General features: G+C 39.4%; 2 protein-coding genes and 1 pseudogene across 2 annotated transcripts; 2 read left to right on the plus strand and 1 right to left on the minus strand.

The window, feature by feature from the left end:
• Positions 1 to 4333: 4333 nt before the first annotated feature.
• Positions 4334 to 5800, plus strand: LOC147947723 (uncharacterized; annotated as a pseudogene).
• A 5663-nt stretch (positions 5801 to 11463) lies between these two features.
• LOC147947724 (uncharacterized) lies at positions 11464 to 12747 on the plus strand. Its single transcript, XM_087507419.1, has one exon. It carries the CDS (start codon positions 11479 to 11481, stop codon positions 12745 to 12747), a length of 1269 nt encoding a protein of 422 aa, XP_087363545.1. The 5' UTR covers positions 11464 to 11478.
• Positions 12748 to 17195: 4448 nt separating this feature from the next.
• On the minus strand, positions 17196 to 21414 carry LOC104777823 (receptor-like protein kinase At3g21340). Its single transcript, XM_010502148.2, has 13 exons — positions 21172 to 21414; positions 20543 to 21083; positions 19876 to 20357; positions 19647 to 19791; positions 19473 to 19544; positions 19308 to 19379; positions 19129 to 19200; positions 18860 to 19044; positions 18542 to 18762; positions 18310 to 18436; positions 18137 to 18202; positions 17855 to 18044; positions 17196 to 17774 (listed from the first exon to the last, which is right to left on the minus strand). Exons 1-13 carry the CDS (start codon positions 21251 to 21253, stop codon positions 17366 to 17368), a joined length of 2664 nt encoding a protein of 887 aa, XP_010500450.2. The 5' UTR covers positions 21254 to 21414; the 3' UTR covers positions 17196 to 17365.
• Positions 21415 to 25863: the final 4449 nt, after the last annotated feature.

Genomic DNA, 25863 nt, shown 5'->3' on the forward strand with positions numbered 1-25863 from the left:
CCGCTACCGACTGTGTCCGGATATCCTCCTCAATCCCTGCTGCAGTCTCAACCAGCTCTGCATGCGTAGCATAACTCTGCACTCTACTATGAACCCTCAAATCGTCACGTTGAGCCCTCAAAAATCTACTGATCTGAGCCTCCTCAGACTCCATATCCCGACCCCCATACCTCAGAAGTCGACTGAACTCCAAGTCAAGCTCATGCACTGACCGAGTCCCCTAAGGAACTGCACCTCCAACCTATCCAGTGCCTCTCTAGGGAAATACTTGCGGTTGAACTCCAAGACGAAGTCAGCCCAAGTCATCACCCTCTGCACTCTCCTGGCTGCCACAGAACTCCACCACAACTGAGCATCACCAGTCAAATGGTGGACCCCAATGTCCACCCAAAACTCCTCTGGACATCTTAGAGTGTGGAAGTTACGTTCTACACTCGTCCTCCACGCCTCCACAGCGGTAGGATCAGTACCTCCCGAAAACCGCTTAGTACGAATACGACCCATCTTTGACAGCATGCTGATATAACGAGAATGGAAACCCACATCCGCAGCCACTAGCTGTCGCTCCTCCGCCACCACTGGTGGCATTACCTGAACCTGAGCCGGTGCCATTGGCGGCAACCGCTCAATCAACTATGCCAGCAAACCCACAAGGTCGACACCCGGGACTCCACCCACTAGAACTCCCGCACCTAGAGCCCTAACATCACCGACCACTGGAGCATCAACACCTCCCCCTCCGGCCACACTCACAGAATCCCCCTGGACACCCAGCGACTCGCCGACACCCTCTGCTGTCACACTATGGTCCTCGGTCTCACTAACCACTGGGGCTCTCCCCCTACCACGACCACGTCCGCGTCCGCGTCCACGACCACGACCAGCAACAGCATCCTCTCTAACCATCTGCACTACCATGAACAGAAGGCTAAGCACACAATTAACGGAACACAAAAACATGAACTCACCGTGGAATCACACTGTAGGCTCGAAGAGGATATTCTAGGACTCCATGCCACACACAATTGACTAACTCACATAATCAATCAAGACATGCAATCCCAACATCAACAACAGAAGCCTTGTAAACCCAAACCTAGAACCGTAAGGGCTCTGATACCAAACTGAAACGACCTGACCCGTTTTTTTTTTTTAATAAATAATAATTAGATAAACTACAACTAGTGGTCCCATACCCACTAGCCACCTAGCCACAAGCACAACCAACAGCGGATATAACAGATACCAATAACCAAATAATACTCCAATAAATAAATCATAACCATTCCAATAACCAACATTTAACCAAATCATAAACTAATGTTCCAAACAGCATAAACCAGGGAACCAGCAATCCTAAACAACATTCTAGGAATCAACTCTAGCAACCTAACAGAAATTAGACAACCAAGCGAACCACTAGAACATCCTCCTCTTCATTGCCTTGATTCCACAATTACACTTTGCCTTTACCTGCATCACAAACACAAATTGCAATGCATGAGTATTTTATAAACACTCAGTAAGGCAATCCTCCCATCTACTGGGCTATACACACAAGCAATAGAGATACTCTAACCATCAAACAATAATCAACAAACAAACCAGGCTTGGCATCGAACGACACAAAGATTGCATCGACCGACACCATCACGGACAAAACATCGACCGACACAGGGTATGCATCGATCGACACATGCTCGACCTCACGCGGAAACCTAATCGCATCGACCGACGCCTCCACATGGCATCGACCGACGCCTCCACATGGCATCGACCGATGCTCCTAGGACAACCGCGCCGTCCTCGCACTAGCATCGACCGACGCCCATAGAGCATCGATCGATGCTCATGCCGAGCATCGTTTTTCCCCGAACCTTCTCGCCGGATCTCCGTTCCTGCAACCACAAGAATCGATCCCAAGCCACAGGAAAGCTTCCCAACGCCTCAAACGGCATACTAACAAGCCTAACAACACAGAAACAAGCAGATCAGAGTAATCTCCAGCTAAGATAAGCCATGGTCATGCACTTACCTTTGCCAAGAAGAATCTGAACCTCAAACAAGCAAAACAACGCTCCTAGGAAGCTCCTACAATGATCCCAACTACAGATCTATACCGGAACAGCCTCAAATCTCCAGAAATCACCAAGAACACTTAGGGAACTTTTCTCTCTTTTGTTTTCTCTCAAAAACGGCCAAAGTCGTCTAATGAGACAAAAGTAACGACTTAAGGGTTTTCTTTTCCCTTTTTCCTCAAAACGCAGCGTTTTAACTTAAGTCAAAACGCAAGAAATTAAGTCAGCATCAACCGATGCTCCTCCAGCATCGATCGATGCTCATCCTAAACCAGAATTCCGGTTCGCGGATGTTACAGTCTCAATGACAAAAACCGATCAAGCAACCTTTGCAAATGACCCATCTTTCCAAAAATCCTTTGGGTGTCATCTCCCTTAAAGGCGTAACAAGCGTTTGTTGTTGAAACAGAAACGTAGAGAAGAAATCTTATAAGATGAAAATTTGTAAACATGGCATCATATATATAGTCTTCTCGATTATCCAAACATGAATAACATTAAAACAAACACAAGTAATCTAACAAGCAATCCAGTTTCCTATTATAATCTAAGTCATTCAAATCCCCAAATCAAGAGAACAAGCCACATAGATACACACATACCCAAGAAAAAATCAAAACCCAAAGATAAAAAATTGTCAATTTATTTCTAAAACCCAAAAATCTAAAAGAGAAACAGACAGAGAGAGGGAGAGAGAGAAGAAACAAACCTGAACTTGATTATATCCTTTGTAGCTGCCTGGTTAATCATCTACTAGGGGTAACCCATGAACTCGAAGATGAGAGGAGAGAACCAGCTGTCTGGTTCACGCCGACGAAGATCCAACCCTCAAATCACGATGAAGGTGTGTTTTGAGAAACAATCAAAGCATTTATCGGTTTATTCATTTTGATTGGTTTACAGATTTTTGGTTATTTTAACCGGTTTAACCATTTGACTCAATAAAAATAGAATTGATGGATTAAATGGTTAACTATTACCCATTACAACTCAACTTGTTTGATCCACTAAACCAATTAACTCATTAACCCATTTTATTCATGAACTCACTAGGATAAATTTTTTTAACTTATTAGAGTTTATGTGTTGGATTGAGTTGAGTTGATCCATAAAACTTGACCCATTTTGACACCTCTACATGCCATTAATGTACAAGTTTCTTAGCTTTTGGCTTCGAGAATGATTTCATTAATGTACAAGTTTTTTGTGATCTCTATCACTCTATTTGCTTAGCTATTATGTTATTTCTGGTTATCATGTCCTAATTGTGTGATTTGGGAGTTGAGAGCAAATTATTTTATACATTTGTTTTCTTTTATTTTGTTTTAGGAATCTTCTAGATAGATGATACCGGAAATAACTGCCGTCTTAATCCCTAACTTAAGTAAACCTTGTAAGAAAAATTGGATATAAAACTGAAACTAATCTGGTCACATATAGGGTTGTTGTTGACTTGTTGTGACTCACATGAGTTTTTTGAGGGCTGTGGCAAAAGAATTGTAATAAAAGTAAGTGTTACAATCTCTATTATTTAAGAATCGTTCTCTGTTGTTTAAAGAATGCTACAATATCTCTGCATTCAACCGGAGCGAAGAATGATCAAAAGCTTCAACTCAGTGTCCGCATATAAATTGTTATTTGAATCTGAATTTGCATTAGAATAACTAGACTTTTTCCCCTGTTGGTAAATCGTATTATTAGCGTTTAGATTGTATTTAATTCTGAAACAGATACCGATACGTTTCTTTTATTTAATTAAACAAAATGAAATCCGAAGAGTTACAATACAGTATGTATGTAAGATATAAATGCTGAACGTGTCTGCCATGATAATCAAAGTGTCATATCTTTTAGGGTTTATTGAGAGACACAAAACAGAAGAGTTTTGCATTTCCCATGTGATTTGGATCCCTCTCAATTCTGGTAAGGGGAATACATTATATGAAAATTAACAAAAAGGGGTGAAGGAGTAGTTTGCTAATGGGGAGGTGATTACAAGGTTAAAAAAAAAATCAGAAAGACCTTCTTTCTCAACTAGTGTCTTCCATTAGGTTTAGAATAGAACTTCAGACTGGAAAACACTTTCCCTTTAGTCGATTTCATCTGTTTAGTACCTCTTTGTGTGACTTTTAGCTCAAATCGCAGAAAGTTTTTAGGGTTTGTTCTAAGTGATTTTACTTTTCTAATCATAAATCTTTAAGGTTTCGGATCTCTTGTCTGTCGGATCTTCGGATCTCATACTTCTTCTTGGAATCATGTCTTCAACGATGGATAAAGCTCTTATGGCGATGTTGCTTGAAGAAGAAGAAGAAGAAGAGGGTACCCCTTTTCAGATGCATGATCTTCCTGATTATACGTCTATGGAAAGAAATGCTATCAGTCTTGTCAGACGCACACTCAATCCAGCTTGCCAGCCTATGAAGAACTTAATCAGAGACATGCCCCGTAAATGGCAGAAATCAGGAAGGATGAGAGGCGTAGCTTTGTCTAGCGAGAAGTTTCAGTTTATCTTTGACTCAGAACACGATCTTCTCGAAGTTTTAGCTAAGGGAACTCATACTTACAGTGATTGGTCCATTGTTGTTGATCGGTGGTATGAGGATCCACCTGCGAACTATCTTTAGTTCTTCCCGGTTTGGGTACAAATTTGGAACCTTCCAATAAATTTCTACACTATTAAAGCTATTACAACGTTGGGAGAGTTGATAGGAGAGGTTAAGGAAGTAGCTTTTGATCCATCAAAGTACAAGTCCAAGAATTCGTCAGAGTCAAAGTAATGTTTGATGTAGCCAGACCCCTCCGTCGATCTAAGGTTGTCAATCTCCCAAAAGGGGGTTCTACTACTGTGCGTTTCCAGTATGAGAAAGTGCAGAAAAGGTGTTATGAATGTCAGCGTTTGACCCATGAAAATACAGCTTGCCCTTTTCTGGCCAAGAGGAAGGAGAGTGAATTAGAAGCAAAACGATCTGGGAATCCTATCCCAAAATCGTTTAAAGTACCATTCCTCAAGGACGATGACCCCCATTTCGGTCTGTTGAGAGAGGATCAAGTGGGAGTGGATCCAGTTACTGGAAGACAAAAGATCGCCCATGATGTTCTTGATGGAATGCGTCAGTACTTGCAAGTGGACAACAATGAGGATTGGTATGTCAAAACTGAAAGAATAAAGAGAACGGTCAGTGAAGTCGAGAAAGATCCAATCGCCAGTAAGTCGATACTCAGGTTAGAACAAGTCCCAATTGTACATGGAAATGTCAACAAGGATAAGGGGCTGGTCTTTGATTTTTCTAACAAATCAGATTTTGTCGATACTGGTGAGAAAGTTCCCAAGTTAATGGCTGCTGCAATCAAGGCTAGTCAACCAAGGGATAGTCTAATGCTTGATGAGCTCTCTTATCCTTTTAAAGAGGCTGGTTCTTTCCTTGCTTTGTCTCAGCCCTTCCAAGATAGTGCAACGGTTTATAGGGCTGGTTTCTGTGAAGCTGGTCCTTCCGGCACTCTTCCAAAAAAGGCAAAATAGAGGACAAGACCCACAAAAAAATCTCAGAAAGCTGAAGCCAAAAGAACCTTCTTTGGGTTATGGGGAGAAAGTTATGCAGTTGGGAATTGAAGTTGGAGTGAAAGAGAAAAGAAAAGCAGTCTATCAGGGTAACAATGCTGCAAAATCCACAAAGCTGAACCCTAAAGAGGTGGTCCCAAAGGAGGGAACGCCCAATGGTTAATGAGCATACTCAGTTGGAATTTCCAAGGCTTGGGATGGTCTCAAGACTTGGCAATTCAGCATCTCAAGGAATTGCATAAAAAGCATTTTCCTGAGATAGTGTTCTTGATGGAAAAAATGCAAAGTCGTGATAGTTTAGTGGATGTGCAGTTTTTATTAGGTTACTATAGATTGTTCACGGTGGAACCGGTTGGTAAGTGCGGAGCATTAGCTATCCTTTGGAAGAACAATGTACAGTTGGATTTTCTGTTCTTCGATAAGAATCTGATTGATGTTCAAGTTCAGTTTGGAGCATCAAACTTCTTCCTGTCTTGTGTCTACGGTGATCCGGATTACAGTAAAAGGGGTAGTGTTTGGGAAAGAATCAGTCGGATTGGAGTCAGTCGCAGTGATCGTTGGTGCATGTTAGGAGATTTTAATGCTATCATTCATAATGGTGAAAATTAAAGGTTTGAGGTCCCATGAGATCTGATAACCACTTTAAACCTTTCTCTGATATGCTGGATAGTTGTGCTATGGTGGAACTTACTAGCTCCGGTAATGGTTTCACATGGGCTAGTAGAAGAGGGGATCACTGGATTCAGAATAAACTTGATAGAGTTTTTAGAAATAAAGCCTGGTTAGATCAGTTTACGGCGTCAAACCAAACATTTTTTGATATAAGAGGTTCTGACCATAGACCAGTCCTTCTAAGTTTTGTCTCTTCTCAAGTTGCTTACAAAGGACATTTCCATTTCGATAGGAGATTCTTTCAGAAACCTGAGGTGAACAAAGCTAGTGCAAAAGCTTGGAATCCTAGAAATAGGAATATTGGTTTCAGAGTCTCGCAAAGAATAAGAGATTGCAGAAGAGCTCCCAGTGCCTGAAAAAAAAAGAATAGCACGAACTCTTTTGATAAGATTCATCATTTGGAGTAAGTTCTAGAGAAAGTACAATCGGACAGATGGCCAAAATTGCACCAGGTACACATTCTGAAGGGTGAATTAGCAAGAGCCTATAGGGCTGAGGAGGACTTTTGGCGTCAAAGAACTAGGCAGAAGTGGCTTAGATCAGGAAATCGCAATTCCAGATTTTTCCATGATTCTGTGAAAGGGAACAGATCAAGGGTCAGGATTGAAATGCTGCTGGATAGTAACAGTTTTGCTCAACGCTCTGAAGGTGCTAAAGGGGAGGTTGCTTCTGCTTATTTTATTAATTTTTTCAAGTCATCGAACCCTTCCTCCTTTCATAAGTGTTTCTATGATTTTCAACCCAAGGTTACCCAAAGTATGAACGAGGATTTGATAGAAAAAGTCACTGCAGAAGAAATCAAAAGTGTGGTTTTTTCCATTAAAGCTTCTAGTGCTACTAGGCCCGATGGTACGTCTGCAAGTTTCTTCCATCAGTATTGGGACACGGTAGGAGCTCAAGTGATCAAAGAGGTGCAACTGTTCTTCGAAACTGGTTTGATCCCTATTGACTGGAACTACACTCACCTCTTTCTCCTTCCAAAAACTCTTTATCCGGTTGTGATGTCAGATTTAAGACCAATAAGTCTTTGCACTGTTCTTTATAAGGTCATTTCAAATGTCTTAGTGAAAATACTGAAGCCCTTACTCCAGCAAACTGTTTCGATAAATCAATCGACTTTCGTCCCTGAAAGATTGATATCGGATAATATAACGGTAGCACACAAAGCAGTACATAGTCTCAGTGGCAAGCAAGCTCTGTCTGACAACTTAATGGCAGTGAAAACCGACATGTCGAAGGCCTATGATAGAGCTGAGTGGAGCTACCTTAGATCTCTGCTAACTGCTTTAGGTTTTCACCAAGTCTGGATTGATTGGGTAATGAAATGTGTATGCTGGGTCACATACTCTGTACTAATTAATGATCAACCCTTCGGACTCATCACTCCACAAAGAGGTTTAAGACAAGGTGACCCTCTATCCCCCTTTCTCTTTGACCTTTGCATTGAAGGCTTGACTCACCTACTCAACAAAGCTCAACTCGAAGGACGATTAGAAGGGATTAAGTTCGATGATCAAGGTCCAGAGATTTATCACTTACTCTTTGTGGATGACAATTTGTTTATTTGCAAAGCGACTATGGATCAAAGTCATGTTCTTCATAGTATCTTGGAAAGGTATGGAAAAATAACTGGTCAAGCCATCAATTTATCCAAATCTTCCATCACCTTTCGGGTCCATGTGAGCATGAATTTTAAAAGAGGCATCTAAAATAAGTTGGGGATCCATAAAGAAGGTGGTGCAATTACATACTTAGGAATGCCTTAGTGTTTCTCTGGTTCAAAAGTGAAGCTCCTCGGTTACATCAAAGATAGAGTAAAGTTCAAAATATATGGATGACATGTTAAAAGTCTGTCCCAAGGAGGTAAATAGGTCTTATTAAAATCGATCGCTCTAGCGATGCCCGTTTTCGTCATGACCTGTTTCAAACTCCCCAAAACAACTTGTTCAAACCTGGAGAGTGTGATGGCAGATTTCTGGTGGAATAATGTTGAGCATGCAAATAAAATCCATTGGCAAAGTTGGGAGAAGCTGTGTTTACAAAAATATCTTGGATGAATGGGCTTTAGAGACATTAAAACTTTCAACCAAGCTCTACTAGCTAAAAAAGCCTAGAGAATTCTTCAATTCCCTGACTGTCTTTTTCCTTAGGTGATGAAAAGTAATTACTTCCCTAACTCAGACTTTCTAAAAGCTAACCTGGGAAGAAGACCATATTTTGCTTGGAGAAGCATTTTACATGGGAGGGATCTTCTAATCAAGGGTCGAACCAAAAACATAGGTAATGGTAAAACTATAAGGGTCTGGATGGATAATTGGATTGAGGATGGTGATTTGTGTCCACCTTGGAGGAAAAATAGTTTTTTCAACCCTAATCTGAGAGTTTCTGAGCTGATTGATAGAAGTAGACGATCCTGGGATCCCCAAAAGTTGGAAGAGCATTTTTTTTGCCGGTTGATATTCAGCGAATCATCAAAATCAAACCGGTGCTAGATCAGGAGGACTTCTTTTCTTGGTGATTCAATAAGAGTGGTGACTTTACAGTCAAATCTGCTTACTGGTTAGCCTCTCAATCAAGTAACTCAGCTATCAAAATCCAAGCCAACCAACTTCCCTCCATAAATGTCCTGAAATCCCAAGTATGGAAGGTACCCACTGATCCTAAATTACATGTCTTTTTATGGAAGATTTTTATTGGAGCTTTACTTGTGGCTTTGCCTCTAAATGCTCGGGGCTTACATACTGATGAGAGATGTCAAATATGTGGCTTTGAAGGGGAATCAATAAATCTTGTTCTTTTCGTATGCCCGTATCGAGACAAACCTGGGCGGTTTGCAGGAGTTCTCTCGCTAGGGTTTGGTTTCCATAACGGTTATGTATTCTCCAACATACATTACCTTCTTATAAACCAGAAAAATAAGTTTTGGCCGGAGGAGATAAGGAAAAATTTTCCTTGGGTTTTGCGGAGATTATGAAGGAATAGGAATCAGATGGCTTTTGAAGGGATATGTTTCTCACCTGTTGATTCGGCACAAAAAGCGAAAGATGATTGGATTGAGTGGACCGAGGCTCAAAAAATTGATGAAGAGGTAGATCCTCCATTGGGTAACAAGCAGGTGAATGGAGGTATCAACCTCAGTGGAGGTTTCAGTCAGAATGGAAAGTTATGGGTGCCTGATGTGATCATGGATGGAGCTAGGGAGGAGGAGCTTTTAGCTGAGCTTGAACCCGAGGAACTTGTAGCTGAGATTGAACCCGAGGAGCTTGTAGCGGAGGAATCATTGCTTGTACCTGAAGGACCAATGACTAGAGCAAAAGCTAAGAGGCTAAGAAATGCACTAAATGGGCTTATTCAAGAGCTTATGGCCAAAGAGAGCATGGGAAGAACTATTGGGGATGATACCTATCAAATCCAGCCCACTTTGAGCCTAATTCAAGTCCAAGAAAGCCCAAAATAATCATTTTGTTTTGTGGTCAAAGAGGAGTGACGAAAATTGAGTTCAACTCACCTTGGGAAGGACACCTTGGGAAGACAAAGTTCAAGAGTTGAATCTTCATTAAACTATCTATCTTTATTGTGTTTTAGTTTCAAGAATAATACTTGGCTTTGTGACCAAGTTTTCTATCTCTATATAAACTCATGTAATCTCATTTGAGAATCATCAACCAATTTTCCTTTTCATTTTAGAGTCTATCTCTTTGTTCTTTGTCTAGAACATTTCTTTGTTTCTTGGTGTGTAATATCCAAGCAACAGCCTCCTTTTGCTGGACTAGTGTGTCATATCTAGCAGTGATTGGAGTTGGGAATATCAGCAGCCTTCCGCAACTGCTGTGCGACCCCTCAATCTATCAAATCTCCCTTGTTGCACCTTGCACCTTGGCGAGTTTCTATCCTTTTTAGTCCGGCTGAGTGATCCTCGAATTTTGGGCGTATCAAGTGGTATTAGAGCCACTCAACCGGTATTTGTCTGTTCATCTTCTCATCTTCCATTTCTAAATACTTCTTCTTCTTTCTATCTTAAATCTGGGCCACCTCCTTACCTAGGCCATTTCCATTTCCAAAAAAAAAAAAAAAAAATCCAAAAAAAAAAGCAAAAAAAAAAAAGAAAAAATCTAAAAAAAAAAAGATTTGCATTTGGCTAGGTGGTGGAAGAGCAATCCTGCTGGCTGAGGATAAATCCAGCCTTGGAGTGGTTAAAACATATTTCACAAAAATCCTCTTGTCTTTCTATCTTCCTTCTTCCCTTGTTGCTTGGGAATTCCATTGGGTTGCTTGGATATGTTCTCTTAGAACTTAGGGAGAAAGCTCTTGAGTGACTTACCAAAAAAAGTGAGAGAAACACTTTTGTGTGAGGATTTTTTATCTGCTAACTTTTGGTGTTTAAGTTTTCAGGAAACCATGGAAAGTGATGGAGAACGAGATCGGCCAGGGAATTCTGTCGCCGGGCTATCTAACTTGCAAATGAGAGCATTGAATGACACTATTAATAACCTTATGAATACATGTCTAGAAGAACTACACCAGAGGCTCGACGAGATTCAGAACAGCCAACAAACCCGTTCTAGACCAGCAGCCAGGAGAGAACGTTCAAGGAGGACTTACCAGCCCGAAGAGGAAATTGAAGAAGAGGAGTTCCATAAAGAAGATGATTGATCAATCAACCGACCTAGACGAAGTCATAGAAACTGTGATCAAGGTGATGTTAATCCTTTTGGTACAAGAAATGATAATTTAGGTAGTTTAAAACTTAAAATTCCAATCTTTAAAGGTAAAAATGATCCGGATGTTTATCTAGAATGGGAAAGGAAAATAGAGTTAGTGTTCCAATGTCAAAATTTCTCTGAACTCAAGAAGGTTAGGTTAGCAGCAACTGAGTTTATAGGCTATATTAACTGGTATGATCAAGTTTTGACTCACAGGAGAAGGACAGGTGGAAGACCAATAGCTTAATGGGATGAGCTCACTACCTTGATGAGGAAACGGTTTATGCCGGCTCATTACCACAGAGATATCCACCAAAAACTCAGACGCTTGCTTCAAGGAACCAAATCTGTGGAGGACTATTTCCAGGAAATGGAAAGCTTAATGATCAAGGCGGACGTACATGAAACCTTAGAAGCTACCATGGCCAGATTCCTTGCAGGCCTCAATCGGGACATTCAGGACAGAATGGAGCTTCAAGAATATGAAAGCTTGGAGGGAATGTTGCACAAGGCGATTCTAATCGAACAACAAACCAAGAGGAAGGGTTTCGCTAAACCTTCTTTTGCTCCAAAACCAAGTTATCAAGATAAAGGTAAGTCTTCAACTTCATCAAATTCAGTTTTTAAGACTAATGCTCCTACTCGTCTTGATAAAGGAAAGGTAGTCGAGACCAACAATCGGGAAAGGGATATTCGGTGTTTCAAATGTCAAGGACTTGGTCATTATGCCAACAAATGTCCGAATCAAAAGGTAATGATCCTCCTAGACAACGGTGAAGTGGAGTCCGAGGACGATAAAGAAAAAGAGGAAGATCTCGGACCAATCTTTGACGAAGAGGAAGAGCAGTTTGAATATCCAACTCAAGGGACACTTCTGGTCACTAGGAGATCATTAAGCGTTCAACCTAAGTCCAATGACCGAGAACAAAGGGAGAATCTCTTTCACTCTAGATGTTTAGTTAAAGATAAAGTTTGTTCTTTGATCATTGACGGTGGAAGCTGTACGAACGTTGCTAGTGAAACTCTTGTTAGGAAGCTTGGACTTGAGACAAGACCTCATCCGCGACCTTTTAAACTGGAATGGTTGAATGAAACGGGCGAACAGTACGTCAGGGAGCAAGTCACGGTTCCTCTAACCATCGGCCGATATGAAGATGAGATCATGTGCAATATCCTTCCCATGGATGCAAGCCATATTCTTCTAGGACGACCTTGGCAGTTTGACATGAGGGCTATACATGATGGCTACACCAACCGGCATTCCTTTGAGCATAAAAGAAAGAAGATCACTCTGGTTCCTTTAACTCCGTTGGAGGTCCATCAAGACCAGGTCCAGTTGAAAAAAAGCCGAGACAAAGAAATTAAACCAGCAAAACCTGAGGTATCTCCTAAGAACTTTAACTTCTTTGTCAAAGAGAGTCAAGTAAGGAAATCTTTGTACTCTCAACAGCCATTGCTTTTGCTTGTGTATAAAGAAACACTAATAGCATTTTATGACCTTGCACCGGAGCTCCCGAGTGATTTGATAGATGTTTTGCAGGAATTCTCAGATATCTTTCCAGAAGAAAACCCTAACGGTTTGCCGCCAATAAGAGGTATAGAACACCAAATTGATTTCTTCCCAGGTGCGTCACTTCCAAACCGGTCGGCTTATCGAACCAATCCGTTGGAAAAAAGGAAATTCAAAGGCAGATTGGAGAACTTCTTGAAAAAGGTTACATCAGGGAGAGCCTAAGCCCATGTGTTGTACCTGTTCTCCTTGTGCCTAAGGAGGATGGCTCTTGGCGCATGTGTGTAGATTGTCGTACCATCAACAATATTACGGTAAAGTATAGGCATCCAATCCCTAAGCTTGATGACATGCTAGATGAATTGCATGGTTCTTCTGTTTTCTCAGAAATAGATTTGAAAAGTGGATATCACCAAATTCGCATGAAAGAAGGTGATGAATGGAAGACTGCATTCAAAACTAAGCTAGGATTGTATGAGTGGCTTGTCATGCCTTTTGGCCTTACTAATGCACCTAGTACATTCATGCGTTTGATGAATCATATCTTGCGATCTTTTATTGGTCATTTTGTTGTTGTCTACTTTGATGACATTCTTATCTATAGCAAGAACCGTGAGGAACATAAGCTGCATTTGAAATCTGTCCTAGACGTCCTTAGGAAAGAAAGGTTATTTGCAAATCTTAAGAAGTGCTCTTTTGGAACAGATCACGTGGTTTTCGTAGGTTTTATTGTAGGTGCTGATGGAGTCAGGGTGGATGAAGAAAAGATCAAGGCCATCCGTGATTGGCCTAGCCCCAAAACTGTTGGAGAGGTAAGGAGCTTTCATGGGCTAGCTGGGTTTTACTGGAGGTTTGTTCAGAACTTCAGCACAATAGCAGCTCCACTCACAGAGGTAATCAAGAAGAATGTTGGTTTCAAGTTGGAACAAGCTCAGGAGGAGGCGTTTCAGATACTTAAAGGGAAGTTAATTCAAGCGCCTTTACTTACACTTCCTGATTTATCCAAAACTTTTGAGATAGAATGTGATGCCTCAGGAGTGGGTATTGGTTCTGTGTTGATGCAGGAAAAGAAACCCATTGCCTACTTCAGTGAGAAATTGGGAGGAGCTACACTCGATTACCCCACTTATGACCAAGAGCTATACGCTTTGGTTAGGGCACTCCAAACATGGCAACATTATCTTTGGCCAAAGGAGTTTGTAATTCATACAGATCACCAATCCTTGAAGCACCTCAAAGGCCAGCAAAAGTTGAACAAAAGGCACGCTCGTTGGGTTGAATTCATTGAGACATTTCCCTACGTCATAAAATACAAACAAGGTAAGGAAAATGTGGTGGTTGATGCCTTGTCTAGAAGGTATGTTCTTCTTTCAGCTCTTGAGACTAAGTTGCTTGGTATTGAGTTCATGAAGCAATTGTATACAACTGACTAGGATTTTAAAGAGATTTATAGAAAATGCTCTAAAGTCGCTTATGGAAAATATTATCAAATGTCTGGTTTCCTATTCTTTGATAACCGTCTTTGTGTGCCCCAATGTTTTTTGAGGGAGTTATTTGTCAGGGAATCAAATGGAGGTGGATTGATGGGACATTTTGGAGTAAAGAAGACCCACAAAGTGGTTCAGGAGAATTTCTACTGGCTGAGCTTAATGAGAGATGTAGAAAGAATATGTGGGAGGTGTGTCACTTGTAAGCAAGCTAAGTCTAAACTTCAACCCCACGGTTTGTATACTCCTTTACCCATTCCTACTGAACCTTGGACTGATCTGTCAATGGACTTTGTGTTAGGATTACCTAGAACCAAGAAAGGTAGAGATTCTGTCTTTGTGGTTGTTGATAGGTTTTCTAAGATGGCACACTTCATCCCGTGTCACAAAAATGATGATGCTACAAACGTTGCTGAATGTTTCTTTAGAGAAATTGTGTGATTGCATGACATGCCTAGAACTATTGTTTCTGATAGAGATACTAAGTTCTTAAGCTATTTCTGGAAAACTTTGTGGTCTAAGTTAGGAACTAAGCTGTTGTTTTCAACTACTTGTCATTCTCAAACTGACGGACAAACCGAGGTAGTGAATAGAACTTTGTTTACTCTTTTGCGTGTTATCATTAAAAAGAACATCAAATCTTGGGAAGAATGTTTGCCTCATGTTGAGTTTGCATATAATCATTCAGTTCATTCTGCTACTAAGTATTCTCCTTTCAAATTGTCTATGGTTTCAATCCTCTAACGCCTTTGGATCTAATCCCTTTGCCTTTGAGTGAAAGAGTTAGTATGGATGGGAAAAAGAAATCTGAACTTGTTAAGCAGATTCATGAGAAATTCCGACTCAATATTGAAGCAAAGACAAAGCAATATGAGAAGCAAGCAAACAAAGGAAGACGTCAATTGGTGTTTAAAGAGGGAGATCGAGTGTGGATACACTTGAGAAAGGAACGTTTCCCAACAGAAAGAGAGTCTAAGTTAATGCCACGGGTCGATGGTCCATTCAAAGTCTTGACAAAAATCAGTGACAATGCTTACAAACTCGACTTGCAAGGTAAGTACAAAGTGAGTTCAATTTTTAATGTTGCTGATTTGGCTCCATTTGTGGCAGATGATCCAGATTTGCGGTCAAATCCTTTTCAAGAGGAGGGGGATGATGTGATCATGGATGGAGCTAGGGAGGAGGAGCTTTTAGCTGATCTTGAACTCGAGGAACTTGTAGCTGAGCTTGAACCCAAGGAGCTTGTAGCGGAGGAATCATTGCTTGTACCTGAAAGACCAATGACTAGAGCAAAAGCTAAGAGGCTAAGAAATGCACTAAATGGGCTTATTCAAGAGCTTATGGCCAAAGAGAGCATGGGAAGAACTATTGGGGATGATACCTATCAAGTCCAGCCCACTTTGAGCCTAATTCAAGTCCAAGAAAGCCCAAAATAATCATTTTGTTTTGTGGTCAAAGAGGAGTGACGAAAATTGAGTTCAACTCACCTTGGGAAGGACACCTTGGGAAGACAAAGTTCAAGAGTTGAATCTTCATTAAACTATCTATCTTTATTGTGTTTTAGTTTCAAGAATAATACTTGGCTTTGTGACCAAGTTTTCTATCTCTATATAAACTCATGTAATCTCATTTGAGAATCATCAACCAATTTTCCTTTTCATTTTAGAGTCTATCTCTTTATTCTTTGTCTAGAACATTTCTTTGTTTCTTGGTGTGTAATATCCAAGCAACAGCCTCCTTTTGCTGGACTAGTGTGTCATATATAGCAGTGATTGGAGTTGGGAATATCAGCAGTCTTCCGCAACTTCTGTGCGACCCCTCAATCCATCAAATCTCCCTTGTTGCACCTTGCACCTTGGCGAGTTTCTATCCTTTTTAGTCCGGCTGAGTGATCCTCGAATTTTGGGCATATCAGTGCCTCTGCCTAAGGACTGGTTAAAGTGTAATATAGGAACTTCGTGGTCCTAAAGAAATGAACTGGCTGGTGGTGCTTGGGTATTGCGAGATCACAATGGTGTTGTCTTACTCCATAGTAGAAGGGCTTTCTCCAAAGTAATCGACCAAAAAGAAGCTCAGTTTATATCTCTTATGTGGGCTGTAGAGAGCTTGAAAAATCACAAAGTTGAGAAAGTGATTTATGCTCTTCAGGAAAAGTTTCTGGTTGATGCTATTAATAGACCGCAAGCCTGGCCATCTCTCAGATATCAAGCGATGGAGGCCAAGTTTTTGTTGAAAGCGTTCTCAAGTCTTGGAGAATTATTTTGGAAAGTTCAATTTCAAACAGAGGAGCCTTTTTAATAGCCCAGAGTGTTACAAGTGAGTGCAGGTTGCAGTCGTATGTTGCCTCAAACCATCCTACCTAGCTTCGTCAAGTGTTTATGGAGGAAAGACAAATACTCTCTGTTTGATTTTGAGCTTTTTTGTAATTTTTTTTGTATGGGTCCACCTGAATGGGGACTTAGGAGTAGAGGTAAGTAGGTCTATCTCATCAAAGTCACGGTGGGAGGTTTGAAATCTTTGTAATTACTATCGATATCCAATATATAATTCCAGCTGATCAAAAAAAAAAAGGGGAGGTGATTACAAGGGGTAAAGTAATTTGTTTTTATGAAACGTTGAGGTAAACAAATGGTTTGTCTTATATTTTTATCTATCTCCGATGTAAACACATACATATATTGCTGAAATATCATGACCTTAAAATTACGCATAATGATTAAAGATATGGAAAAATGTGTTAGAAATTCCAAGGAACAAGGTTTAAGGTCTCAAGATATGTTTCTCGTAAAAGTTAGGAACGAGGTTTAAGGTGTTAAGAAGTTGAATAAATAGAATCATTTGTTGTTGCTCCAGAGATTTGAGTGTATAAGCCTTTTATTATTATTATTATTATGAACTGTTTGATGATAACATTTTCTATTGGGAGGTTGCACCTCTCGAACCTGTGAACACCCATATAAAGGAGAGGTGTTTACAATAACTATTTTTTGTTTAACAAACATGTGCTTTAGCCTCTTGGTTTGGCAGCAACACAATAAATTGTTGATTATCTCTGATTTCTTTACTGTTTTTGATTATAATAATTATTCAACCAATTTTACAACGACTTTCACAACAGAATTTGATCTTGTAGCTTTACGAATGAAATGTACCCAATGTGTCACAAAAAAAATCATTCTACACACATTTCACCTATGCAAACGTTTTATTTCTTTATCTGCTACAACTATTACATGTGAAGAAATTTATCAAATTTATCTTCTTTGGCGATAGTAAAATTGAAGAGATGACGAAACAGTATTATTAGTTTATGTAAATAAACACAATAAAATGCAACCGAAATTTCTTTATGTGGTCTAGCGAGCCACGGGGTTCACTTCAGTATCAAAGATCATGGTCACATCTCTAGAACTCTCAGAACCCATGTTATGACTTTTCCCTCCCATTGAGTATTCTAATTTTATACAGTCGGTTAATTCGGTAACAACTTGAGACATGGTCGGTCTTGCCATTGAAGATGCATTCACACAAGTCATTGCTAGCTCCACAAATTTCCAAACTGAATCAGAGTGGTAATCCTTCTTGAGACTTGGATCAACAATTTTTCTAATATCTCCTATGATAATCATTAAATTCACCCATTCCGCTATGTGTGGCTTTTCGCGACTCTGCTCAATCACGGGTCGATTTGTTATGATCTCCAATAAAACGACCCCGAAACTGTACACATCACTCATCTCTGTCAGCCTATTTGTTCTATAATATCTGCAAGACATTTTTTAAAAAGATTGTAAAGAGTTTAAATCATTTGAAGTAAGAATATAAAAAGATGGTTTAGTTAATACTCTGGATCAAGGTAACCAATAGTTCCTGCTACAACCGTGGAGACATGACTTTCTCCTTCGTTTAGAAGTGATCTTGAAAGTCCAAAGTCAGCAAGTTTGGCTCGGAAGTGTTCATCCAACAATATATTTGCGGTTTTGACATCTCTATGAATAATTGGTGGTTTGCATCCTTTATGCAAGTACTCCAAACCTAGTGTAAAACAAATCATTTGTACCAAATTTTTTCATTTGAAAACTAGAGTTTTTAAGAGGAAATCAATAGGTTCATTAAGCTTTATTAACCTTGTGCGGCCTCCAGTGCTATTTGTAACCTAGTTTCCCACCTTAAAATAGCATCACCACGCTTCCCTGTGTGTTTTAAGAAGGACGTTAGCTTGTGAATTTGTTACAAGTTTTGTTGGATCGACAATGGATTACGATTTGGTGTTTGAGTTTAATACATATTTAAATTTTACCCGAAAAAAACTCTTTTAAGTCTCCATTAGCCATGTATTCATAGACGAGCGCCAGTTCCTTTCCTTTTTCGCAGTATCCAACTAGATTTACCAAATTCTTGTGATGAACTCTTAAAAGAAGTTCAACCTTAACAAACCACAAAAACACACATAGAATTAAGATATATGGTCCATATTTATCAAAAAAAATTATAAAAGACACTTGCATAAAGGAATATCGTTGTGTTAATACCTCTGCCTTGAATTGTTTATGACCATGGTTTGAAGCATGTGAGAGTACTTTAACAGCAACCGGCTCTGTACCATTTACATATCCATGATAAACCATAGCACACCCTCCTTTCCCAAGAACACTTTCAAAGTTATTTGTCATTTCAATAACTTCTGCATAAGTAAATCTTTTCTTTCTCGTTATCCTTGGTGGCTCGGATGATCTTGAAGTTCTATTATTTGCTGCAAAACCAAACTTTAATATGATTTTCTAGTCTTTAATTACTATAGTGGTATACGTAGTACTTCTTATCAAAGCTTTTGATTCTGCTACAATTACCTTTACTCCGTGATGAATTTTTATTTTTAAGAACAAAAAACAAAATCAATGCAGCTACAAGAACAGCTATTAAAGCAACCGACGAAACAACTGGTACAATTATACTCCTTTTGGGATGTCCACCTTCTCCAGGTTTATTTACACATGGTCCTTCTGTGCAAATAAGCCTATGGTTGCCTTCAACACTATGAATTAAAAATGCTATTCAATATATTTTTTTGTCAAAGCTATGATAATTATCAAATGGAAATATATAATTAGATACTTACTTTAACTTTAATCCTTTCTTTTGTAGAAGCTTTTGAGGAAGTAGACCACTAAAATTGTTTCCTCTTAAGTTTCTTTTAAGGTATAAAAAGAAATATATAACACAAGGTTAATTAGAATCTATGAGAATAGTTGGAAGACATTTTTATGTTTCATACTTTCTTATAAGAAACTAACGTACATGATCAAGAGCGATTTTATGTCAGCTAGAAACTCAGGCACACCCCCAACCAAGTCGTTATTTGACAAATCCCTGGCATTTGAATTTTTATTTAAATATAAAAAACTCCAGCACATAAGACAAGTTAAAAATTTATACTTTTGTTAATGTATGTGTGATACTTACAACTCTTGTAGATGGGTCAAATTCTGGATGGAAGATGCGATCATCCCAGTTAATCCACTTGAAGACAAGTTTCTAGTGATTTATTCATGAATATATATAATGATTTCAAATTTGTTAACCTTAGAATAGAGAATTTTTATTTTAATGGTACTGTATATGATTGAAAAATCTTACAGGAAAGTGACTGTTGGTGGATTAGAGCTATCAGTGTTGTTGCATTTTAAACCAGCCCACAAAAACTGTTCCGGGACACATGGATCTCCTTGCCAATTAATTCTACTCAACCCATAAGCAATTTGGATCTTCTTGATAGCACTCACTGGAATTGCATAGTTAATAATATATAAGAATCAAACACATGCAAAGCTATAATTCATATGTATTAAAAGGTCAATTTCTGCACCTTCATCTTGGTTTGTTTCTGACTGAGGAAACTCAACAACTGTAAAAAGTTCAATAGCGTTGATGAGAGGAGGAAGAGTTGACTTTGTTGTTTTCACTAGCTGCAACAGGCAACTCCCTCCTTTGCATGTCAGTGTCGATTCGGGTTGTGTGCTCATAGTTCCTATACTTAAACTGGTAGGACTATATGGTCCATAAAAAACTTTTCCATTCAGCAAAACATTGAATTCCCTGGTCTCATTGGCTAACAAAGTTTCAAGCTCTGCGAAGTGAAGGTAAATGTGAAACCGTGTTGTAGAATCCTTTAAGCTCCATGGGAATTCCCATGTCCCATTATCATTCTCACGGGTTGCAGCCGATGCCATTGCACCTTGTGGTAGATCAAAACCATTTGTAGTGTTTACATTGAGAGTGGTAGTTACAAGTGTCCACTCCTTATTAGTGAATGGGAACCATCTACGGTCATAGACATCATCAGGGTACCTACCAAAGTCTTGTATTAGATTTAGATATAGACATAGAAAAGGAACTCTATAGTTTTGATCTTTCATCATATTCTATCTGTTATTGTTCTATAATCTTTTTACCATATATAAAAATGTACAAAAATCCAAGACGTTACGTACCTGAATCGTTAAGATTCTTTTCACAAGTCAAAGTTTACTTACCGTAAAACGGGAACTGAATCGTCAAGATAACCTCTGAAAAAGAGTTGCAAGGAGCTCCCATTGGCACTAATGTAAGTATCACTTCTCAGTGGTCGTAGCTCCAAGGTTGATATCATCGGCGTAGTTGTTCCAGTCTTGACAAGACAAATATGCAAAGAGCTTGACCTAGACATGTGAATCATCTCCTCAAACAGACCACCTCCGCTTCCATTAAAATTCACTGTTGTCCACTTATTAGGGCCAATAAATAGATCAAAATTTGGGATAGTATGAAGACCATCATAATTTCCATATAAGAAAGATGCTCTAATCAAGTAATTTGTTCCTTGCGTGACCTTCAGGCTATAACAGTTTCTTTCTCCATCTGGAAAATATCGCAGAGTTATAAAAGCCTTTTCGAAGTTTCGCTCAGAATCCTTACTGACTCGACCGTTCTTTCCACTCTCGATGAAACTAGAATCTGAAGTGAATGTCAATCCAGTAGATGGATTGGTATATGGAGACCCATCAGGTAACAGACCACAATCCAGAGTGATAAATCCTAATAAGACGAGGGAATTAAGAAAAAATGAAAACAAAAAAAAATCAATATGAGTTTTCCTTAATTTTGAGAGTTTAAAAGTTAATACCATTTTGATCCTGAGCCCCAACATGTGTAAAAGCAAATGTGATGATGAACACACATAAAACTCCATGAAAATACTTCTCCATCTTTTCCTAGTTTTGGAAGATTACGACCTTGACATCTTTTTAAGTAATGAAATATTAATCGTTGTGACGTTTTCAAGTGGACATTAATAGAGTAAAGAAACTAATCCCAGAAATTGTCAACCACCTAAGTCACAAAAATATAGAAAATAGAAAATATGTTTAAAAAATCCTTGGATAGCTAACTATTGGTAATAATATTCGCATCGGTTTAACCTGAAAATCATAAACCTATGAGTTAATCTATGGTTTAACCCGAAAATAGTACAAAGTTTGCCGTTCTCTGTGAAATTTTCACTAAAAATAGATGCCTCTACCAGGTTGGACATTAAGTTAATTAGTCAACTCCATCTCTTCATTTCTAGCTGACCCTCGTAATTTTCTTATTTTGAAGAACATAACACGGATAAGGTAAGTTGATAAAGAATGCAGGGTTATTAAATTAGTTTTAAAGCATACGAAGAACATGTCAACGAAAGATAATTTCCTTTTTTTGAGACGTGGATCCAACTTGCATAACACAAACCTCCAATCATTCTGATTTTTTATTCTTCTTAAAACGATTAAGGTTTAAAAAACCTACGCAATAATTGAAAAAAAAAACGAAAGCTTTTCGGTAAACTTTCCTCTAATACTAAAATGTGTAAAACATTTCTAAAAGCTACTCCGTTATCCCTAGAACTCTTACAGTATGGCAAACAAAATATTAACCAAAGACTCATGGTTCCATCAGGGGAGCAATTGCTACCTCGTTTTCTATAAAATCACCCCCAATGTTTTACCCTTTTTTCTTTTATCGGCAGAATAATTGCTACATGTCGAGGTTTCGTCTGTGAGGGACAAAGTAAGATATATTAGAAATGGTTAGTGACATTCAAACTAGCGCCGTGTTATCCTTTAAGGATAATGAGAGCTATGGAGGCCGCACTCAGTGCCGTACCAATGTCTCCAGACGCCTATGGCTAAATTTTAATATTTTATAATGTGATTTTTTGATTTCTTTTTTTGTTTTTTTTTAAAACTTAAATACAGTATGTCATCTAAAATTTGGGTTAAAATAAAATTTGATAGAGTTTTTGAATCAAATTTGAAGGAGTATAAAAGATGACAACCAAAAGATAAATGATAATTAAAGATCAAATTTCTAGTTAAAAACACTTAACATTAACTTTTAACCTCTCTTTAATCTACATAAACTTTTCTCTTCTCTTATTCTACTTTTAAGTTCTTTTCCCCTAAAAATCCATTTGCAACCTTCCAAGAATTCTTTTCTCGAAGGGTTACTTTACCAACCGAAGAGTACATCGCTCTTCTACAAGCTACGATCTGATTCAGATCTCGGATGTGATCCCCCTCGTAAACCCGACAATGGAAGCTTCACAACATGCCAGCTGCTCCTCATCTCATACATCTGAGCAAAACTGCATCGCTTCACCAATTGGCTCTAGATCTAGACTAGCACCGGCACCACCATTGTTTCCTTCCCACTCGGTTTCGTTGATGGCAGAAGCTTCTCTTAGACCATCAAGTGTGCCTTTTCTAGTGGGAATGCCGACAGAACACAGTGAGCTCAAAAATCTGATGGATGGTTTCCCCAGGTGCTTGACCGCCACACGCACTCCGATCCTGCAGAACGGCAACGACTTCTTCTCCCATCACCCAACAGCATCAACCCTAGGTTTTTTTAGGATGGGCTCACTTATCTTTGTAGCCCATTAACCCCATTGTGGCCCATATCCAGGTCTGATTTCTCAATTGCTCTGCTTAGCCTTACTCAACATCATGTTTGCTTGATAATGGAGAGACTGATCTCCAATTCGGTCATAGGAACACTGTTCTTAGAGAAGATTAGCTTATTCAATCTTGAAACCGTATGGATATTGCACTTTACTTGTCACTGGATGCAAACTTAATATTGAAGTTTTGTGGAGTTGTATCTTTCTCGAACATTATGTGTTGTAATGTGTTTCAAGCCACTGTCCTACTCCCTGACCTTGAACCGAGTATGAACCCTCCCTGATCCGCTATTGATAGTTTTATATCAAGCTCAGCCTCTTTAGCACCCATTACCTCTGCTTGGTCTAGTCGAGGATTCCTCGGTAGCAGAACATTGGCGTCTTTAGAATGGCTTGTTAAACATGTGTGTCGAGGCAGTATATTAGCGTTGGTCAGATGTTTCCAATGTGTAGCTATAAGTATGAACCTGACCCGACTGTGTCCTTGAACCCGATGTTTATACCCATTGCTCCCATTTCCCACCTAGCGCCTCTAGTTTGTAAGTTTGGGTCTGTTGATAACTCTTTAGGCCAAACCGACTACACGCTTTGTATGGAATTCTTTAACCTCCATGGGTTTGTGCTTCATGTGAGGGAGGATCCACCTGTTTTGTTACGGTTTGATACCCTTTCTATGCGAACCCCGATTATAGCTACAGCTAGATTCATGACGCCTGTTGCTAAAAGATTGAAAGACTTTGCTCCCATGCTTTTGAACCCTCTCTTGTTGGCAAGAAACCCTCCAACTGTTCCCTCGTGAACACTCTTTTACAAGCTCAAATGCGTTATCCGCTAGAGCCGCTTATGACCACCCGTTGGTCGAGGATCTCGTGACGGTTGGCTTCAAGGACAAATCCGCATTGGTTCCAATAGACTTCTCAAATATTGTAAAAAATTTTCAAGTTGAAAATCCCTTTTTAAGCTCATGGAGCTCTTATTCTTTTGTTGCGTTAGTTATGTTAACTCTTGTTGTAAGAACTAACCTCTTAATGAGGAGTCACACTCTTGGTGAAAAACCCCTTTAACCTTTGTTTAACCTCTCTTTAATCTACATAAACTTTTCTCTGCTCTCTTATTCTACTTATAAAACGACCGATCCGTTTTTTTCCTTTTTGATGTAATATTATTTAACTAGTGGTCTCATAGCCACTAGCCACCTAACCACAATCAAACCAAACAGGAGAAAAACAGAAGCCAGACAACAACAACGAGCCAATAACCAATAAACCAAATAACAAGCAACCTAGCGACATTCGAATGACTCAAATCTATCAACCTAACAGAAGCCAGACAACAACAACCAGCCACTAGAACATCCTCCTCTTCATCACCTTGATTCTACGATCACACTTTGCCTTTACCTGCACCACAAACACAAATGGAGATGCATGAGTATTGTCATAAACACTCAGTGAGGCAATCCTCTCATCTAATGGGTTATACAGACAAGCAATTGAGATACTTTAACCATCAAACAATAATCAGCAACAAACCAAGAAAACTGCATCGACCGACACCAACCACTGCATCGACCGACACTGACTGGGGTTGCATCGATCGACACCAACACTACATCGACCGACAACAACACTACATCGACCGACACCAACACTGCATCGACCGATGCATGCTCAATATTTCACAAAATCTCTAACTGCATCGACTAACACCTTCACATGGCATGGACCGATGCTCCTAGGTCTTATCGCGTCATCCTCGCACTGCATCGATCGACGCACATGCCAAGCATCGTGTTTCCCAAAGCTCCTCACCAGCTATGTTCGTAAACGCATCAATCTTGATCCAATGCCACAAAGAAGCCTCACAAAGCCCCATGTGACTCAAAAACGTTCTAACAAGCCAAGGAATTAACCACATAACACATAAACACGAAAATCAGAGAAATCTCAAGCTTAGATAAGCCATGGTTCTGCACTCACCTTTGCCAAAGAAGAGTTTGACCCTACACCAAAAAATCTACGCTCCTAGCAAGCTCCTACAACGATCCCAGCTACAGATCTCCACGAAAACAGCCACAAATCTCCAAAACTCACAAGAACCGATCTCTGTTTCTTTTCTCTCTGGGAAAACGACAAAAAGAGGCTAAAGAAGTCGAAGTATCCTTTTTATACTCGAGCCTGAGGGTTTTTCTAACCCAAAATCGCAAAAAAACGAGTGTTTATCTTAACTCGTCTCGCGACGTTAAGCACCCCTCTTCCTTCTTCTACTTGCGAAATACTCGGATGCACGTTTGGTGAATCTACAGGGAGCTCATCTACAGGCGCCTGTCATAAAACCAAATATTGTTAATACTTGTTATACTCTAGTATTACCAAGTATTACTATAGTATCTTACCCTTGATTTCTCTTGCTCCTGCACATATACTTCCCACGGTTTGATCCGTTTTTCAAGCCGATTAATCCTTGCCAAAATGTTATTGAACTGGATTTTCATATCCTGCTTATGTAGAAGATCAACCAATTCAATATTATCTACTCTTGGTTGTTCAATGGCGTCTATTTCCTCGACCACCACATTCACATTATTTTGTCCAAACCGAGAAGCCGCATCTATTGTGTACATCTCCTTAAAAGATACAGACAATCCTCAATGAAGACGCCTCATCCAACTAACAACAACGACATCATGGGTATCACCTTTCTCAGCTTCTTCCATGATTCTTTTAAAAAGTGGAATTTCTTCATCAATAGATGCAATCACACTAGAAATTTCTTGTAAACAATCTACTTTAGATACATGACAACCCAAATTATTCAAAGGATAAGTAACTTCAGTTGTTAGGATAACTAACTGTTGTTAGGATAACTAACCGTTGT

Source organism: Camelina sativa, chromosome 3 (assembly GCF_030686135.1).
Source record: "Camelina sativa cultivar CO46 ecotype springtype chromosome 3, ASM3068613v1".
NCBI classification, from domain to species: Eukaryota; Viridiplantae; Streptophyta; class Magnoliopsida; order Brassicales; family Brassicaceae; genus Camelina; species Camelina sativa.

What these genes read in the sequence shown, in the direction of transcription:
- LOC147947724 (XM_087507419.1), top strand. Translation starts at nt 11,479, where the DNA reads ATGGAGCTTCAAGAATATGAAAGCTTGGAGGGAATGTTGCACAAGGCG.
- LOC104777823 (XM_010502148.2), bottom strand. Translation starts at nt 21,253, where the DNA reads ATGGAGAAGTATTTTCATGGAGTTTTATGTGTGTTCATCATCACATTT. An exon ending in TTGACCCATCTACAAGAGTT is followed by an intron (nt 19,380 to 19,472) that starts GTAAGTATCACA and finishes TTCAAATGCCAG; the next exon opens with GGATTTGTCAAATAACGACT. An exon ending in CTTAAAAGAGTTTTTTTCGG is followed by an intron (nt 18,203 to 18,309) that starts GTAAAATTTAAA and finishes TAAAACACACAG; the next exon opens with GGAAGCGTGGTGATGCTATT.